General features: G+C 36.5%; 1 protein-coding gene across 2 annotated transcripts; it reads right to left on the bottom strand.

The window, feature by feature from the left end:
* Position 1: 1 nt before the first annotated feature.
* Positions 2-7980, bottom strand: LOC125261742. Of its 2 annotated transcripts, XM_048180309.1 has the most exons (7): positions 7164-7980; positions 5675-7055; positions 5499-5567; positions 3294-3389; positions 3082-3177; positions 2850-2963; positions 2-1177 (listed from the first exon to the last, which is right to left on the bottom strand). In XM_048180309.1, the coding sequence occupies exons 2-7, from the start codon at positions 6855-6857 to the stop codon at positions 948-950; spliced, it is 1788 nt and encodes a 595-aa protein (XP_048036266.1). In that variant the 5' UTR covers positions 6858-7055; positions 7164-7980; the 3' UTR covers positions 2-947. The 2 variants fall into 2 exon arrangements, with proteins under 2 accessions (XP_048036266.1, XP_048036265.1); XM_048180308.1 differs by having other exon boundaries at positions 5675-7980.
* Positions 7981-14284: the final 6304 nt, after the last annotated feature.

Genomic DNA, 14284 nt, shown 5'->3' with positions numbered 1-14284 from the left:
TCTTCAGTGTCACATGATCCTCCAGAAATCAATCTAATATGATGATTTGATGCTCAAGAAACATTTGAAAAAAATAATCAGACATTTATCTGAAATAAAAACTTTTTATCTGCAGTATATATAAAGATAACTTTTCATTACATAAACTGCTATAAACTCTGTAGAGAAAATGAGAAAGTAATTTAACAAACATTTTAATTTAGCCCTATAGAGCTAAAATCCTATAGGACAGGGTTAATTTCTAATGGATTACCTCACTTCCTACAAGAATTTTGGCAGAAATGTGTGTAATAGAAGACTCGAGGTACACACAAGAGAAGGCAGGTGAAGAGTAAACAAAACCAGTAAACAGAGACCAGAAAGAGAACGGAATGACAACAAATACATAACCATAGAAACTAACAAGAACTTGAGTAGACTTAACAGAAACTAAACTAAACGGACAATGAAAACAAAAGCTATGAAAAAAGTGCAGACCATTGTGCAGATTTTTTATAAACAGTAGAAATCAATATAGTTTGTGCATAATTATTATGCAAGTTGATATTCTGATCATCTTTTTTTTCCAAGCACATTTTACCAATTCCAAAACACATTAATCTGCTTGATTAAATTTTCCTTGAAAAAAAAGATGATCAGAATATCAACTTGCATAATAATTGTATTCAGAATTTATGAAATGCTTACTTCCACTGAAAAAAGGAAATGCAAGTGAAGTGCATAGTTTTTACAAAATGCAAAAGATTTCCATTTCTCCTAGAAAAAAGGAAATTAAGTGCTTACTTTCCTCTGAAAAAGGAAATGTAGTAAAGTGCTTAGTTACAAAATACAGTACAAGAGATTTCTGTTTCTCCAACAAAAGAAAAAAGTGCTCGGTGTAAATAATGTAAATAAAATTGCTTTTCTTAGAAATTGAGTATATATTGAACTAATATCTTAAAATGAAATTAGACCGCATTCCTGCAGGAAGCAAGTTTCCTTTTCATGGTTTGAAGAGTGTTGTGGACAAAGTTTTTAATGTCAACCCAAGATCTTGACTTGAGGACTGGATTTGCATCCAGACATGATTGACATGCCACTTTTCCAGGAACTTTTCTCAAGGAAAAGAATTTTCTTAGTGTGCGCTTTACAGCATCCTGCTCTTCACTACTCCATGGCCTCCGAGGAGCCTTCTTTCCTGAAACACAAAACAAAATGTCAAACTAAACAACACCTTTAAAAAGCTGTTGCTAAATGTATAAAGAAACCTCACTCTATAATCACAGGTTCCATCACTAGCCAGGTTTCCATCTAAGGACTGTTTTGATAAAAAATAAATAATAAAATGCTACAAAATCCTCCCAAATTTAGGAAACATTTGGAAATTAGTTTGGAAAACTGGCTCTATTGCAATTAAATGTGGTGTCACATGACAGAATTAGCTTCGTACAAAAATATCATATTGCATATTCTAAATTCAGAGTAGGCAATTGTTTCTCACATTTTAAAAAATAATAAATACAATTTATTAATATGTATTATAATTTAGTGTTATACAAATTAGGAAAATAAATTGGGTTGGATCCGAGAAGCTCTAAAGCAGTGGTTCTAAACCCGCGGGCCGTATGTGGCCAGTCACGAATGTAAATGCAGCCCACAATTAAAAAAATAAAATTATAGCTTTACAATTTATTTTTGTTTTTAAATTTAAAGTAAAGTGAATTAAATACAAATGAGCTATAATGGTTTTATTTGTCATATAAAATAATTTTGGTGAGCATTTATTATTTTCAGACATGTGAGAGAGAAGAACATAATTTGGAACATTCAGTGAAGGAACAAATGCAAACAAGAGTCGTAGCAGCAGCAGCAAAGGTAAGAAGAATGGAAGAATCACGCGCTTCGGATGAGTGCACAAATCTTCTCACAGCGCGACCAAGTTCTTTCGTGCCTTGCACTCGAATGTTTAACTTGGCAAGGCTTAAATGAGTTTAGTTTAAACAGATAGCAAGGTGAGATGTTCAGGTCTCGCCTGCTCTCGCGCGCTAGCAACACCCGGGTGACGACGGCGTAAATGACCATAAATGGTCATATAGAGTATACGGGACTCACGTTGAACATAGTTTAGGGGAACTTTATTTTCTACAAACCGTATTATAGATGTTCATGCATTGTTAGATACGAGATGAACCGCGGTGCAAGTGCGTGCCGAGCAGAGTGTGCAGAACGGTAAGGTTCGATTTTTTATTTATTTATTTTTTTTACCGAGAACCGTTTCACCCCTAGTTGCTATATGCAAAGACTGAACATTTTATTGTCCCAATCATGTTTATGAACCCTAAAATGTTGCATGCATGACCAATCAAAATGAGCTTCCCCGAGTCCAAACCCATGGGCTTCAAAGGCAGTTACATGAGTGCTGTCAGGTGCTGCTGTTTTCTGATATTTCCTAATATTTCTTAAAGTAGACAATTTTAACAACAGTGAGACCATTTAAATTTTGCCAGTTTACTGCTTAATCTATATATTTTAGACATTTTTGGAGCGCACAAAATACAATATAGTTTGTGATACTCAATTATGTATGGAAACGGCTCAAGGGCAGATTTTTTTGTGAAATAAAACTTGACAAAGCATTTCTTTAGGAATTGCATCACGAACATCATTTTAGAGTTAACGGGTCTATTGGATGGAGACAGGCAGGAGACAGCAAGTTTTGATTCTGTTGATAAAAAAACAGCACAAAAACTTGCATACAGACAAATAATCAGGCTTATTAATTAAGTACTGACCAGGTTGTATAAGTTGTACAAAAAAAAAAAAAATAATAATAATAAATAATAATCAGCTTAGTGATCCATATTCATTACCTGAGAACATTTCTATAATGTGTTGTTTGTGTGCAGGAGAGTGATGGACAGACTTTCTGGAGGTAGAGTGTTGTTTTGAGGTAGAGAGTTGTTCATCTTCATTCTCTGAGGCATCTGGAGATCACAACAGTGTACCGTTACAGTGTCACATGTCAAAACTGGATGTTGATATGATGATAAATAAACAGACAGACTCTACATAACATGTGTAACTGCTCTAGTGACCACTTACCCATTTCTGAGACGTGACGCTTGCGACTGACAGACTTTCTGGAGGTAGAGTGTTGTTTTGAGGTAGAGAGTTGTTCATCTTCATTCTCTGAGGCATCTGGAGATCACAACAGTGTACAATTAGTGTCACATGTCAAAACTGGATGTTGATATGATGATAAATAAACAGACAGACTCTACATAACATGTGTAACTGCTCAACTGACCACTTACCCATTTCTGAGACGTGACGCTTGCGACTGACAGACTTTCTGGAGGTAGAGTGTTGTTTTGAGGTAGAGAGTTGTTCATCTTCATTCTCTGAGGCATCTGGAGATCACAACAGTGTACAGTTAGTGTCACATGTCAAAACTGGATGTTGATAAATAGAATTGGTTCGTTTTAGTCATAACTTAATTTAATTCTAAGCAAAGGTGATGCTACATTTCAGTCAATGCTTATCAAAACAGTTTTATATTTTGTCTAAAGCAGGGGTGCCCCAGTCCAGGGGTCATAATACATCTGAGATGATTTGACAGATGCCAGATCTTCTAATCGTGATAACTGATCTATGGTTTTGGTTGTTCAAACAAATTTGCGGATTTGATTATAATATCTGGAAAAAAGTTGTCTGAGATTACAGTGCGCTCGTGTTCACTGGAAAGGGCAGATACTCGAAATGTTTGTAACCAAACCGTGTTGGATCATAGTACGAAAACAAATACCATGGAAGTCAACAGTTTCTTCAGAGTATCTTCATGTTCAGTTGAACAAAGAAATACATGCAGGTTTGGGACAACTCAAGGGTGAGTAAATGATAACAGAATATTCATTTTTTGGTGAACTATCTCTTTCTATCATCACCTTTAAGGGGATAATGTGAAAGCCGTCACGCGAACCCGGGTGCACACCAGGGTACCGAACCCGAGACTACCTGAAGGAGGTGGCCTGAGTTCGGTTGCACTGTGGCACGTGAATATGAAAGCAACACAGACTCTAGTGTGCACTTTTTCAGGAAGTAAAGTAACCTGAGCATGCATTTTAGCTAGGACTTAAAAACGAAAAAGAAAAATAATTCAATCGGTTCACTCCGAAAAGAATCAGTATTTTAACTTTTCTGTTCCAACGTTCTTTCTGTATTATTAACATACTGAAACCGGGTAAAAAATTCAGGGTAATAACGTTATTTTTTAAAGTAATTTTTTTTTGCATGTACTTTATTAGAACAATAACAATAATACATACAGCATTTTCTTTATTCAAAAACAGTCTTGTATTTGCTGTCTGGTTAAAAATATGCTACTCGTGAGAGGAAAAAAGACAAGTCGCGTGTACGTCATATTATTATTACATTCAGAAATAATGTAAATTACCAGTAAATAAAGTAGAATTTTTTACAAACAGCCTAGCCTATATAGCACTGTTTATAATGTTTGTAAACAAATTATGAACTGCCCTATTTTACTTCCCCTTATGCTCTCCACAATAAAACCTCTACAGTTAACAGTTGGCCTATTCAGGCTATATAAACAAAGCCAATACGAATAATAAAATAAAATGTTTTTAACACCATTCCAGCTTCTATGGCTATTTTCAAGAGGAGAAACATGTTTGATTATTAGAAATAAAACTAACGAAGATGCAAAACAAAGTGATTTAAAGTGAATCTGAAGCCTACTTTTCTTATTCGGCACAAATCAGGTAAGCAATGCAAGAATTTGTGTGTGCGCGTGAGGAGCTGGCGTGACCACTGGAATTTTCCTTCTAAGAGAGTACGATTACTGTCATTTGTGGTCATACAGGTAAAAGCAAGACATCATTCATAAAGTACAGTACTAAATCTAAATATTAAACAGAATGATAAAATAATGTTATTAACTGGTTAACGGCCATTTCAAATAAATGTTTCTGTTCAGAATGATTAAATTTGATTTTGTTTCTGGTTATATTCCAGTCAAAATTTTGTTCGTTTCCAGTTTTCGTTTCTTGAAATGGTTCAGAGCCCTGGTTTTAGCCGATAACAATGCATTTACTTCAATAAAACACAAGTAAGAGATGATAGTGTTGATGATTTACTGTGAGCCTTAAGTATTTGTGCTTTGCATGAGCGTCAGAGCAGCAAATGAATGACAATCAGCCATCGTCTCGAAATAGTCTGTTTGCAAGCAGCGGAAAGCCGTCTACATGCAAGCCACATACAGTAAACCCAAGTGTCGTTTAAAAAAAAACACAATTTACTGACCCGCGTTCTGTTTTCTATCATGAGGCGTGCACATTTGTGATGACGTAAGATGAATGCAAACGCACCAGGGTTCGATAGAATCAATTTGAGTGTGAAACCAGACCAATGCTGCGGGGGCACCAGGAACAATCGCACCCAGGCTTGGACTGCAGCAAACAAGCCCCCTAAACTAACCACTAGATCTCTTTAGTACTGACCTTTTTCTGTGGTTTGGCATTCATGCTCTTGCTGGCATCTGGAAGCAGGGCTTGTGTCATTTTGGGTCTCTGCAAAGCACACAATAAAAGAAATGTCACAAGAACAAAGCAACATAAAAACACAGATATAATACATTAAATACAATCACTGTAGTGTGAAAATCCATTTTACTCACCCTCTGTACTGAAGGTAATCTCCTCCAATGATTTGCCTTTATAACAATCTGCACCTTTTTCTAAGGACAAAAGCAACTTGCTCACTTTCGCGAGCTGAATTGTATTTTCCAACAGTCTGTAGTACTCGCGGTGCACTCTTATATCATGTCCTAGAAATTTGGCCAATTGGTCAAGTTCATTGTTTTTTAAATTCATGATCTGACTGAGAGTTGCTATTTGTTTTCTTAATTTGGTTGATGTAAGACTCCTGGGGTCTTTTGCGCCACAGGTTTTTGAAAATTTCCTCAAACAGTCTGATCCGCGGATGTGCGTCAAAGCCCCCACCCTTGCGAAAACATAAGGATTGTCTTTGTCGATGCCCACTTTGCTCCTGCTTCCATTCAGCAGGTCCATGGAGTCAACCATGTCCTTCGTGAGTAGGACGGGTACTTTCTTGCCTCTCTTCCCTCGAATCTCTAATCGAGTCAGCTCGTTGCACAACTGTTGTTCTAATTTTGTCAGGGATTTGACCACATCCTCATTAGGAGGCTTCACACTTCGACTCGCATATGATGCAAGGAGCAATTTGGATGCCTCACCTACACGTCTCCGATTAAAAAGAATGATCTGACAGAGTAAAGTCTCAGCCAATACTTTCCAGTCACTGATATTCTCATCCTCTTTGAGCTTTTGTTTTGCGACCCGCTCCACACAATTGAGGTGGTTTTGTAAACTCATGACATCTTCAGTAAGGGGAATAGTGTCCCCCTTGTTCCACTTGCCCTGCTGCAAAGTGTTGAGGGCCTGACTTGAAATGTTTGTGCGCCAATGACTTTCAATAAGCTTTATGAAGTTTTTCAAACTCTTTTCAGTGTCTCTGTCCCCTGCCATTAAACTTTGTCCCAACCTTATCTGACAGGCCTTCTTCAAGGAGTAACCAATCTTCAGAGCAAGAGAGGGGGTTTTAAACATATTTAAATCTGGCTGAAAGTGGCTCACTTGCTTACAAGCAGTGACAGCAAGCAGAAAGTTCTCTGGCTTACAGAGCTCTGTAAGGTTCCTTACTTTTTTGGAATTTGATTTTACTACTATCATAAACCTTGCCAGTTCCCTCATTTTTTGAATGATGTAGTGATGCTGTGATTTATCATGTCCACACTTTGTGTAAAGTGATTCACCATAGAGACAGATTAATCTGTCCATTCATTGTTTGTGTGATTTCATCTTGACGCATTGTTTGTATAAGAGACCTAACTTCTGCAGAACACTTGACTGCCATTGGTATCAGACAGGCAGCAGATGATCTCACACTCTCTCCTTTTTTTTTTCTCACAGCCCCCTGTCCCCTACATGTCTTCGAGTGTTTCCATAGGTCCTTTTTCATGAAGAAGGCCAGACAATCTGGGCAGGGCAGGAAATCAGTAATTATTGCATCTTCAGTTGGCTGTCGCCACGTAACAATCTCTCCACGTCCAGTTTCCAACACTCTTATATTATGGTAATAATTACCTTGGTTTCGAACCTGTTCAAGAAGAATTCTTCTTTTCTTGGAGCCTTTGGGAAAACTCAAGGCTTTAGCAACGTCTGTCTCATTCGAATGAAGTCTCTCCAGATGTCTAGAGATCTTGCCTTGCGGCTTTTCACAGTAGACACAGTACTGCTTTTTATTCCAAATTCGTTTGCCTTTGGGATTTCGCTTACTAGTTTTAATTGTAATTTTTTTGGGACTTTTTTGCTTTAATCTTAACCTCATTGGCCGATTGAAATGTTGTGTCTTTTATAGTCTTTCGATTAGTCTTTTCAATTTCTGGCTTTTCTGAATCATAGTCGTCATCATTTGTAGACTGCTCCGCCGAAGGAATAAAAACACTGCCCTCATCAGATGAGTCCATGTCACTCTGGTTTGATTGCTCCTGTTAACAAAAACAATTTCAACATTCACAAACTTTTCATTTAAGAAAGATCACAATGGTTTTGGTTAAAAAAAAAAAAAAAAAAAAATCACTCCATAGGGGTTTCCAGCTAATTTGTTGCACCAAAGCCAAAACACTTTCATTCCCACAGAAGAATGAAATATATACAGATGAGGATGTGTAAATGAGAGAATTTTCATGTTAGAAGGAACTATTCCTTTAATGTTAAATTGGTAGTTCACCCAAAAACAGAAATTTCTGTCATTAATTACCCTCGTGTTATTCCAAACCTGTAAGACCTTCGTTCATCTTCAGAACACAAATTAAGATATTTTTGATAAAATATGAGGTTTCTGATCTGCAAGAGAAAGCAACGTAATTACTACAGTGATTCAACCTTAATGTTATGAAGCTACGAGAATACTTTTTGTGTGCAAAAAAAAAAAAAAAATAATGACTTTATTCAACCATTACATAATTATGTAATTATGTTGCTTACTATGGGAGATAAAAACCTCTAGGAATTCTTTATAAATATCTTAATGTGTATTCTGAAGATGAACAAAGGTCTTACGGGTGTGGAATGACATGAGGGCGAGTAATTAATGACAGAAATTTCAGTTTTGAGTGAACTCTTTAACTTTTCAAATTAAAAGGGGTCATGCATCGAGAAGTCAATTGTCCTGGATCTATTGACAAAGAAATGGTAATTGTCTATGAAAACAATGTAATTTTCAGAACCCAAAACCTTAAGGTGTGGTCACATTTACTATTGATCAGCAGAATTTTGAAGGCAAATATGTGCCAAAATACCACAAATAAAATCTGGGAATAATAATGACAAAATCATCCAAAGCTATTCTGCCAGCAAGCAAAAAAAAACCAACCCTAAAAAAACGCTTTTCCAATCTGCCTCATTTTAAGGATAATTTTATACTACTGAAGTGCAGTGTTGAACAAAACTGGCTGAGTAGATAGCACTAGGGTTATAGTTGATATTCTGTTTTGCTTTATTGCCAAGTTACAAATTTCTGTAACTGCCGAACATCACTGAAGAGGCTTGGATGCAAGAGGTAAATTTACATGCAAAAATGTATTTGCAATCAGAAAGCAAAAGTCATCATTGTGCCGATTTACATTGAAATGACTGTTTCTCCTGCAAAATTTTGCAAAGCAACTGTAAATGTGACCATATCTGGTCTAAAAACGTGTTTTATGAAAACTCAGGAAGTCCAGCGATGATAATTTTCAAAATGAAATAAATGTATCATTCATTATTTACATTATTTTTCATATTAATATTATGTTAAAATATTAACACAGTGTAAATGTTTTATCAATTTTGTTAGGGTTAGGTTTAGTTAGTTTTTTTTTTGTTAGGGTTAGGGTTAAAGCAAACAAACCCTAACTCCTAACCCTAACCCTAACCCTAACCCTAACCCTAACGACATAACCAGGGTGGGGGTTAGGGTTAACAATGGTTAGGGTTAGAGCTGCATAATGATTTGTTATTGTTCAGTGACTATTCATAATTACTGACTCCAGGACTCACAAAATTTCAAAATCCCTGGTAGCCCTTTGGGCAGGCATTCTTCAGATTTTGGTAGCCCAAAATGATTTTAACTAGCTTGAATAAAAAAAGACTGGCTTAACTTTACTGCGGACAAATCAGCATGATTAAAAACTTATGTGATTGTATTTTTTCTTCAAATAAGTCAAGAGAGTTTGGGTGCAAAGGATCACACAGTTCACAGCTCGGATCATATTACGGATGTTGAGTGACAGATGGAATAATTTTTTGGATGATCAAAAAAAAAAAGTTATTTAAATTACACCTATTTTAAGATCACATTAATTCTGTGATACCACAGCAAAAACTTGTAACATAACTAATAAAGGTCAAACATTTTTACAAGTGAAGACACGTGAACCGTCAGTAATAAAATAAGAACAAATAAACAAATTATAAGCATAGATAAATAAAATAAAACAAAGTTACAAATAAAATAAGGCCTAACTAGGGCTGCACGATATATCATTTTAGCACCAAAATCGCCATGTGCGCATCTGCGATAGTCACATCACAAGATGTGCGATGTGCTTTCTGTCATGAATGTTTAACAAAAGACAAATCACTTTTGTAACTTTAACACAGATTAATTATATTTAATTTATACAGAGAAGTCTATGCAGTGTTATTTTACATTTGTTTAGAGGTGCAGCAATGTAATAATTAAGCGTAAAACAACACTGCATAGTGTTCACTGTTCCCTGTTCACAGAGTTAAAACTTGAACTCTGAGTTGACTTACCCCGAGATGGGAAACTGTTTTTCTGAGTTTTGTTTCAGAACAGCTGAATTGAGCTAGTTCAGTCAACTCTGAGTAGGTTGACTCTGAATTAAGCGCGTGCACCACGACTATGAAAAGCCATGATCATTTGAGCTCTGATATTACGATTCACCGTGGCACCAGCTCCCAACAAAATGACATCCGCATTTTTCAATGCAAGTTTACTTCTTATCGCTGTAATACTATCTAAGGGTGAAAACTGGCAGAACGGTAAGTTATTGAACTATTAATTTTCATGGTATCCCACAAATGCAAAAAAAAGAAAAAAAAAAAAAGGCTAATTTAAGTGCATTTTCTTATTTTGTAAATTATGTTCCATTTACCATGTAGGTTAAAAGTAGCAGTTCGTTGTAATAAGTGTAAATAGTAGTTAGATGCTATTTATGTTACACTGGTAGAGACATATTTGCACCTCAGTATTGCTGTACATTAACAGGATGCAATAATAACAGTGTAAATGATTTTATCATTATTAAACTCAAACTCCTTTCTGAAACGAGCCCCTGATGCATGGATCTAATATAAAGATGCACATCCGATTTCTTTCTCCACTGTTTACGTTCACTTAAGACTAGGGGTGGGAATTGCAGGGTACCTCACGATACAATACGATCACAATACTTGGCTCAAAGTAACGATAATATCACAGTACAGCAATTTTGCGATGAATATATGGCTAGACAATTCTATAATGATACATCATGATATCTGTCTATGAAAACAAAATGTCAGTGAAAAGGTTAAGTGCAGGTTTTCTCTTTATCCGCTAAACGGATATACATCCGATCTTCAGTTCCCGTGCTATATGCAGATTTAATGGAGTTCATGTCACAAAAAGCAACAAATACGAGCTGCATTTTATTGACCATCAGCTAATTTCAAAATCACAGACTGCAATAGGAGAGAGCGGCAACAGCACTGGTAAGATAATTTAGTCTCATTACTTTTAATGACGATGATTGTGTTTTGAGCATCTGTGACTTACTTTCATTTTCATATGTGGCAGTTTGTGCATCAGCTTGCTGAAGAAATACTCATCTGCGGCAATGCGTGATGCAGTAGCTCTGTCATATCTGACTATAACATGTTATTTAGCCTATAATACGCTCTTATATGTTTATTTTTTTAGTATTTTTGGGAAGATTAAAATTTACATACGTAGTTTCAACAACCAGATGCATTTAGACTGATGCAGAGACAGTTTTGACCAGAATGCATCCCAGACCACCTCCTGAAGTGGTTTGAGTGATCAGATTTAAATCTGTCTTAAATGCGTTTCGGAGGGCATTTACATCTGGTCTTTTCACGATCACATAGCTATCCCATCAGAGAAAACGCATGATGTGACCACGTATAAGCAGACCCTGGATGCACTTTTATACCATTGAAGTGACAAATCTTTGACGTTCTTCACCGAGTGGTTACAGATTCACATGGGAATATTTAAAAGCAGGCAACTATCAGTGGATCCCTAATATATCTGCTGATAGACACCTGCTTTTTTAAACGCTCCATTGTATATCTGTGTAAGCGCTTGGTGAAGAACGTCAAAGATGTCACATCAATGGTATAAAAGTGCATCCAGACTTTGAAATTAAACATGGCTGGGACATCTATTATTTTACTTACAGTGCTGTCCACCATCCTGTTAATAACCTATTTTTTCTTAGGCTAGTTAACTTATGTTCACATTTTCCTTAGACATGTGTTGAGCTCAGCCTTAAATAGCGACGCTAGGAGCAGAGAAATATATTTAGGCTAGAGCGCCTTATTTTATTAATTAAAATATTGATATTTGGTGCCAGGGTATTGTAAGGCCCGCCTAATGGGTCCAATGACGGTTTCCCACAGGACAGGGAAGGTTTAAGCGTGTATGCCTTTTCAGCGTCTCTATTAAGTTCACTTAATTTCATGCTTAATCTGACTCCAATTTCAAATATTCTTAACTTAGGTTGTGTTTCCAATTAGAAATTCATCATTAGTTATGCATTAATTTAGATATTTGATGATTTGATATTCCATATTTCAATTGTTCAGTCATAGGGACCCGATGCCGCACAGAAACTCGCCCCGGGATTTCGCGGTAAACTCACGGACATAAACTCGCCAGTCTGATCTTCTCAGAGGGTGTAATAAGTTGGCTAATACCCTTAGTCAGTTGCCTACTGCTCACTCGGACAAAAGTGTATTTTAATTTAGCCACTTCCATACAACTTGCTAAATCAGCGGTAAACAGAAATCAAAAGGTCTTCAGATGAAGTGCCTACTGCTCCTTCATTCATGCGCCTTCAGTTTTTTTACCCTGGACACAGATTTACAGTAGCATTAGTTAATTTACTGGTAATAATGATATCAGGAAAATCCAGAGTAAATCAAATATAACATTTTATTTTCAGGTAAAAGTGTACATGTCAATTACACACATAACCAATTAAAGCCAATTCAGAAATGATAAATGCATAACATGATTACTCAAAGAAATGCATATACACACAGTGATACATGAATGTCTTCAGACATTCACCCATCTCTGTATGGGGGTTCTGGTTACAGAAGGTCCCCCCGACTGCTTTGCTCTTTACCTTTTATACCAGACCGAACAAAAGGGTTGTAAATATTTACTACACCAACACCTGTTTTGGGGGAGAGGAGTGGGTTTTCACAAAAGGCACCACCCAAAAGAGCAGAATTTTCCTTAGTTTTCAATCTTCTTCATGAATAGTACTGCTGTGAAATTGAGACCGTTTTACCAATCGCACTAGACAAATTAAATAATAAAAACAAAAACATTATATGAAAAACAATAGATACACAAGTTACATTATATGTTTTGAATAACTTTCAGTGATTGAGCCAGAGGAAGGGGAGGTGTGTGTGTGTGTGTGTGTGTGTGTGTGTGTGTGTGTGTGTGTGTGTGTGTGTGTGGGGGAGGCGTTGTCCTTTTGGGGTTAGGGCGAGGCGTTGTCCATTGCTACTTCTTTGAGATCTTCTTTCCAGATTAAAGTTTTATTACTTTATTGCAGGACGCTTTATCTCAGTTTTTGTTTAGCAGGAAAATCAAGCCTTACAGTATCGATTCTAATATCGCACAGAAAAGGCCGATGATATATTGCCATATCAATATTTTTGTCCCACCCCTACTTAAAGGATTAGTCCACTTTTAAATAAACTTTTGCTGATAATTTACTCACCTCCATGTCATCCAAGATGTTCATGTCCTTCTCTCTTCAGTGGAAAAGAAATGAAGGTTTTTGATGAAAACATTCCAGGATTTTTCTCCTTATAGTGGACTTCACTGGCCTCCAGATGGTTGAAGGTTAAAATTACAGAAGCACGTGCAAGGTGATCATTTGTGTTTATAAAGCATATACAGTTGTATTTTTGTAGAAAATTAGTGATGGTTTCTCTAGATAAGACCCTTATTCCTCGTCTGGTATCGTTTAAAGCTCTTCGAAGCTGCACTGAAACTGTAATTTTGACCTTCAACCTGTTGGTAGTCATTGAAATCCACTATATGGAGAAAAATCCTGGAATGTTTTCCTCAAAAACCTTCATTTCTTTTCGACTGACGAAAGATAGACATGAACATCTTGGATGACATGGGGGTGAGTAAATTTATCAGGAAACGTGTATTTAAAAGTGGACTAATCCTTTAATATTGGGCTGCTCTGTCACTTTAAAGACCTGCACGTACATCTAATATACAGCCACGCATCCAATTTTCTCTCAAACATTTACTTTTATTTTAGACATAACCAACTGTTTATGTAAACTTTGTGTGTTTTTGACAGTATTAGAGCAATCAGACTCAAGACAACTTAGTGCAGGCGCTGTTTGACAGGTTTTTAGTGCCTGTGCACTTCAGGTATATGCATTCTGAAAAACTCATGTAAGAACAGCGCATCAGCACGCAAATTAAATGTTTAACCGGCAAGGTTCCCCGAATGTTACTCTACCGCTGCGTTTAAATGTGATGTGAATGTACATCACGTTGTAAAGTTGAGACGGAGACGCTAGAACTGCAACTGACAGAATGCACTGCACGATACTGCAATATTTCTTCATAAGCAGATTGTGAAGACATTGAGATAATTTTGTGTGTATGTGTCTATTCGAGCGAATGTTTACGCAAATGAGGAATGAATTCTTGTTCGCACGCTTTCTGAATTAATTCTTGTGTGCTCACTTTGAGTTAGTAGACACAGACATCAGCGCGATTACTAAATTATATTCTCTTTACCCTCTTAGAAATATGTGCAGATGATCAACTACAATCTGTTTCACCCCTACAATCAAGTGAACGACGTGAATCAAGGATGGAATTTTATATCACTATTCAAGATAGCCCGACGGACAGCAATACATTG

The sequence above is a fragment of the Megalobrama amblycephala genome, unplaced genomic scaffold (genome assembly GCF_018812025.1).
Source record: "Megalobrama amblycephala isolate DHTTF-2021 unplaced genomic scaffold, ASM1881202v1 scaffold477, whole genome shotgun sequence".
NCBI lineage: Eukaryota > Metazoa > Chordata > Actinopteri > Cypriniformes > Xenocyprididae > Megalobrama > Megalobrama amblycephala.
The sequence above is the reverse complement of the archived record's forward strand: the minus strand, read 5'-3'. Positions and strand labels throughout refer to the sequence as shown.

Excerpts from the sequence above, each read along its gene's own strand:
- LOC125261742 (XM_048180308.1), bottom strand. The coding sequence starts at position 6,857 with ATGGACAGATTAATCTGTCTCTATGGTGAATCACTTTACACAAAGTGT. Across the intron at positions 2,964-3,081 it reads GCGTCACGTCTCAGAAATGG|ATGCCTCAGAGAATGAAGAT; the intron begins GTAAGTGGTCAC and ends TGTGATCTCCAG. Across the intron at positions 1,178-2,849 it reads CATTATAGAAATGTTCTCAG|GAAAGAAGGCTCCTCGGAGG; the intron begins GTAATGAATATG and ends TTTGTGTTTCAG.